Source organism: Sphaerodactylus townsendi, linkage group LG15 (assembly GCF_021028975.2).
Source record: "Sphaerodactylus townsendi isolate TG3544 linkage group LG15, MPM_Stown_v2.3, whole genome shotgun sequence".
Lineage (NCBI taxonomy): Eukaryota > Metazoa > Chordata > Lepidosauria > Squamata > Sphaerodactylidae > Sphaerodactylus > Sphaerodactylus townsendi.
In genome coordinates this window covers 35,476,584-35,481,583 of record NC_059439.1, presented here as the reverse complement: position 1 = coordinate 35,481,583, position 5,000 = coordinate 35,476,584, and the positions used below count along the sequence as shown (strand labels likewise).

Genomic DNA, 5,000 nt, shown 5'->3' with positions numbered 1-5,000 from the left:
GATTGTGTAAAGCATATACACACACCCAGGCGCCCAATCTAAAGGCCAAAGAAGAAGAAAAAAGAAAAGGGAGGAGGTAGGCAGGGCCCAAGATGGAATTAGGGCCCAACCAAGGTGGTTCAGACAGGCAGCTTTGATTTCAATGGAGTGCACAAGCTAATCTGGTTCCCCAGATAAGCTTCCACAGCTCAAGTGGCAGAGTGGGGAATCAAACCCGGTTCTCCGGATTAGAGCACACCTGCTCTTAACCACGACACCACTTGCTAGCATGCAAGGTTATTGGGACTATCAATGGCTAGTGCTCCTGTTATAACAGATGGCACCAAAGCTTTAGATCCTATTCCTTTCCCAGGTTGTGGACAGCATTTCTTCAATGCGAGGTGCTTTATGTGGACTGCGATACAATCTGCTATAAGCTTCTAGAGCCAGATGAACATAATGTGGAACCAAGGACTTGCAACAGAAGACAAGAGACCACACCTTCTCAAACATAATCCAGATGCATTCAAAAAAATATATTTCCACCAACTTTTCTCCTCCTCTAGCTCAGTTCAGACATTACCCCCAAGCCTTGAGTCAATCCTAGGTCAGAACCCAAGGCCTGGTTTGCGCTTCCTCGCATACCGACAAACCACGGTTTGAGGCCGCTTTATCAGCTTTCATCTGTTCAGCATTCCCAGCTCTGTTTCCAAATAGTCTCAGGGGCAGGGGCTGTAATTCTGGTTTGTCGGCTCAGACACCGGCAGGCTGGGAGGAAAAAGGCCCTGTCTCTTGAATTTAATTTGAAAACAGCTCGGAGCTTGGCACGGAGGTAAATAACATGTCATTTTTTGCCTATCTCACGCTCAAGGCCCAGCACCACCGATGAATCACTGGCTTCAGGCCTGCCCTTTTTGTCCATTCAGCTTTGAAACAAGCGGAGAAGCACAGAAGCAAGGTTTCGCCAAGAAAGCTTGTTACGTGCTAAGCTGCCGGGGAGGACAAACGGTGTTTCTGCTCCTTTAGGTCGATGGAAACAAGTAACCCTTGACAGATTTCAGACAATTACATCAACTGCTGCCCATCCCCACCCCACGCCTCTGCAAATCAATGAAGCTGTGATGTACGCTCCCCGTAACAGGAGCAACTAGATCGCCCGAGTCACCCTTCCTAGCCTTAGATCTGCTGAGTCACTGCCAAGGTGCCTTCTTTCATACACACTTTCCAAGGTTTGCAGGAAAGGGTACCCGGGCACCTCTTCCCAAAACCTCCCCACCCCACCCCCATGCTCCCAAAGTGCTTTGCACTGCTTTCGAACAACTCACAGGCATTGGTATGCTAATTTTTACATTGCATAACTTTCCGCCTCTTTTCACCCCACCAGAACACCACCTCTCCCGGCAGCCTCGTCCTTGGAAGACCTAAAGAACTACTAAAAGAGATGAACTCTTCGGTTTACAAACAGGGGCCGTTTCCTTCTCCCCCGTCAAATTAGAAAACACCCCAGCACCTCTTGCTTAGAAAATAAAGCCCCTCCAGTGGCGTTACAGAGGGCAATCTGTCAGCTGGACCCCGCTGAATGGCAGAGAAAGGGTACTCTGGATATGCTCAGAGGCACACGATAAGTATTCCATAGCACAAAAAGCAGGATTATGTAGGCCCAGGGCTATTAACAGTCCCGATCGATGAACCTCTTGGTACAGCCTGTCCCTGCTTCCTGCTTTGTTGTTTTCAAAAACAACTTTAACCAACCTGACATACCCTTTATCCCATCCCGTACTTTACCCATCCCTTTACTTTACCATATCCCTTTATCCCATCCCTTTGCTCTGTTCCTCTGTTCTGCGTGGAACAGGAAAGAAGTGTGTACTTCCCTTTACAAACAACAGACAAGCTAAACTATCAGACCTAAAGGCAAACAATATCTCGACCCACCCCAGTAACAATCCAGTCCAGCAAGGCGCGATTCTCTAGCCTTAAGAAAAAATAACCACCTCCAAAATACAGGGGGAGGGGGAACATCTGGATAGCCTAGCCCACCTGTAGGAGCAGGCTAAAGTAACTCCGTGCTAAATAAGATTCTACCCCCACCCCACCCTTTTCCCCACCTGCCCCCCTTCAGAGTAGATCACATGATCCAGAAAAAGAAAGAAGGGGGGGGGAATCTCCCCCCAGGACCCCCAGTGGAGCCACACTCACGGCTGCTCGAGGTCTTCCTCCATTCCTCTCCAAAGAAGGCAAACATCACAACAGATGGTGAAGGGAGGCCTGGGGGCGGGGCTTCAGAGCTTGGGGGCGTGGTTTACATTTTATCAATGGTTTAGGGGGCAGGCTGCTTGTGTAACCCTCCTGCTGGGTTATGTAAGGGGAAGGGGGCGAACCCCGAAGAGAGCGCTGGGGCCGGGCTCCCTCCGCTCGTCCGGGGGGGATCAGAAAGGGGGGGGGCGGGGGGCTGCCTTCCCTCCCCCACCCCCGATGCGCTTGAAGCATCATAAAGAGGGCGGGGGGGCTGGTTGGCGGCCGCTGGGGAGGCTGGCTTTGCAATGGGGCAACCCGGAAATGCTTTGGGAGGTGGAAGAGCCGGATTTTAGGGGGTAAGGCTCCAGGCGACTAGCAAGGGGTTCTTTTCTCTCTCTCTCTCAGACAGGCCGGGTTTCTGAGCATAAGCAGAGCACCCTTCCCTGTTTTCCCGATCAGAGGGCTACGGCCTGACTCCTAGATCATGGGATCCTACAACTATAGGGGTTGCAAGCGTAGGCTGTACAGATTGCACGTGGAGGTTGCATTTTGTGCTGTGTTGGGATTTGTGCGTATGAAGCGTCCTGCCCTTTTACCTGTTTTGTCACCTGAAGACCGGGAGGAGGACCTTCTCACTGCGCTTGCGTAGTTAATATTTATTCCTAATAGGCTTAGTCCAGGCTTACTTAAGTTTGGGTGCAGGGGGAAGAGGAAGATCCGCGCGCGCATAAAGTCCTCTACACGAGCCCAATAATGCTGTGAATAGGGCACGCCTGCTAATGCGTGCACACAATCATTTAAAATGTCCTAAATGTACACAAAAACAATTGCCTTTTATTCGCAAGTCAATTGCATGCGGTTCCTCCAGCAAAGGAAGATCCCTGCCAGGCTGAGTGTACAACGCATGCGCAAAAGGCAGTCCAGCATTGGCACGGGTCCGCCACGGCATCAAAGTCTGGAAAGACGCAGGCGCACTTCGCCAGGTCGCACAACGAGGCTGCCCGCTACAAACACGGGGTCCTTCCCGGCCTCAAAATCTGACACGGCGCAGGCGCAATTCGGAAAGGTGACGGCGCCTTACGCACGCGCGGCAGCCAGCCCATAACAGCAATGGCTGCGTTAGGCAAAGGAGACGGGACCACGCATGCGGCTCCCCCGGACGCGCCTTTCCACGCATGCGCTCTCCGCGTAGAGACCCGGGCAGCGCTTCTTGCGGACCGAGAGTCGCCATGTCGGGGGCGGCTGCGGGGGCGGCGGGCTCCGGCGCGGGCTCGGTGGCCTCGGTGGTGCGGCGCTTCCTGTCCGAGTACAGCAGCGGGACGCCGAGCCGGCTGAAGGTGCTGGACGCCTACCTGCTCTACGTCATGCTGACGGGGGCGCTGCAGTTCGGCTACTGCCTGGGCGTCGGCACCTTCCCCTTCAACTCCTTCCTCTCGGGCTTCATCTCCGCCGTGGGCAGCTTCATCCTGGGCGGTGAGAGCCTCGGCCGGAGCCATGGCAACCGCCGGGCCGCGCGGGGAGGGGCGGGGCCGAGAACTCTGTAACGGTCGGGGGAGGAGGGGTTGCCACGGCAACCGTCCAGGGATCTGCAACCTGTGGCTCTTCAGAAGTTCATGGACTACAATTCCCGTCAGCCCCTGCCAGCATGGCCAGTTGGGGCTGATGGGAATTGTAGTCCATGAACATCTGGAGAGCCGCAGGTTGCAGACCCCTGGAAGGCTAAAGCCGCTCATCAGCCCGGGCGATGGGGCATAGGCAACCGCGCAACTTGCACGTGGGGGGGGGGGGGGGGGAGAGAGATGCATCGCCATGGTAACAGTGGGGCATCCCAGTTCCTCTTGGGTGGGTGGCATAATGAAAAGAAGACTGTGCCTCTGAGCATTGGCAGAGTGCCTTTTTCTTCACAGCTGGCCCCAGCTTAGGATGTCACCAACTGAAAGTTTTTGCTTTCCCAGGCCAGACTGACACTGCTAGCTTCAGTGTCGCCCTTTGTTTACTATCCTGGCCGCCAGCCTCACGGTATCTTCTCCCCCCACCCCCCTTCTGTCTTCAGTTTGTTTGAGGATCCAAATCAACCCACAGAACAAAGGGGAGTTTCAGGGCATCTCCCCAGAACGAGCCTTCGCCGATTTCCTCTTCGCCAACACCATCCTCCATCTCGTCGTCATCAACTTTGTGGGCTGACCGAACGGTGCGTATGTCCAGGAATGGAAAGGAAATGGCTTCTGAGCGGGATCCTACAATAGATTACTGTCTTACCACTAGCTCGCTTCATTCTGCTGTGGTTCTGTGTCCTCCTCTTGAGTTCGGAAGCACATAGGAGGACCTCATGCCTTGTACTGACTTCCAAGAGGGCTGGGTGCTCCAAGAGAGGTCACTGGCTGGAGTTTCTCCAGAGATGGTACAAGGAACCATAGAGTTGCAAGAGGCCATACAGGCCATCTAGTCTAACCCCCTGCTCACTGCAAGATCAGCCTAGAGCATCCCAGACAAGTAGTTTGTCCACCCTCTGCTTAAAGATTGCGAGTGAGGAGGAGCTCATCTTCCTCTATTCCAAAAAAAAATGCTGTTGACAACTACTCTTTGAGTGGTTCTACAACCCTACCTATCTAACTCTCCTAGAGTCCGGCCCTCCAGTTTACTGATCAGGACATCATGGGGAACCCTGTCCAGGGGCTTTACTGAAATCAAGGTAAACCACATCCACAGTGTTCCCTTGATCAAGTCAGCTCATCACTTGATTATACAAGCAAACGAGGTTGGTCTGGCAGAACCTGTTGGGG

The 5,000-nt window shown here is 53.6% G+C and overlaps 2 protein-coding genes across 3 annotated transcripts in view; one reads left to right on the top strand and one right to left on the bottom strand.

Annotated features, from left to right (window-relative positions):
* ABHD4 (abhydrolase domain containing 4, N-acyl phospholipase B) overlaps positions 1-2,991 on the bottom strand; it is an 18,702-nt gene extending 15,711 nt beyond the window's left edge. Inside the window, exon 1 of one of the 2 annotated variants that reach the window (XM_048517105.1) lies at positions 2,814-2,991. Coding sequence is in view for 1 of the 2 variants with exons in the window: in XM_048517104.1 (XP_048373061.1) it covers positions 2,179-2,201 (23 nt within the window). In the remaining variant the exon portion in view is untranslated. Of the gene's footprint in view, positions 1-2,178; positions 2,488-2,813 lie in introns of those variants that run through there. The other variant, XM_048517104.1, reaches the window with a different exon arrangement.
* Positions 2,992-3,392: 401 nt separating this feature from the next.
* The window catches only part of DAD1 (defender against cell death 1), a 13,230-nt gene continuing 11,622 nt past the window's right edge, over positions 3,393-5,000 (top strand). The window contains exons 1-2 of the mRNA XM_048517106.1: positions 3,393-3,690; positions 4,271-4,408. Of these exons, the coding sequence (XP_048373063.1) occupies positions 3,393-3,690; positions 4,271-4,401 (429 nt within the window). The 3' untranslated portion in view covers positions 4,402-4,408. The remainder of the gene's footprint in view (positions 3,691-4,270; positions 4,409-5,000) is intronic.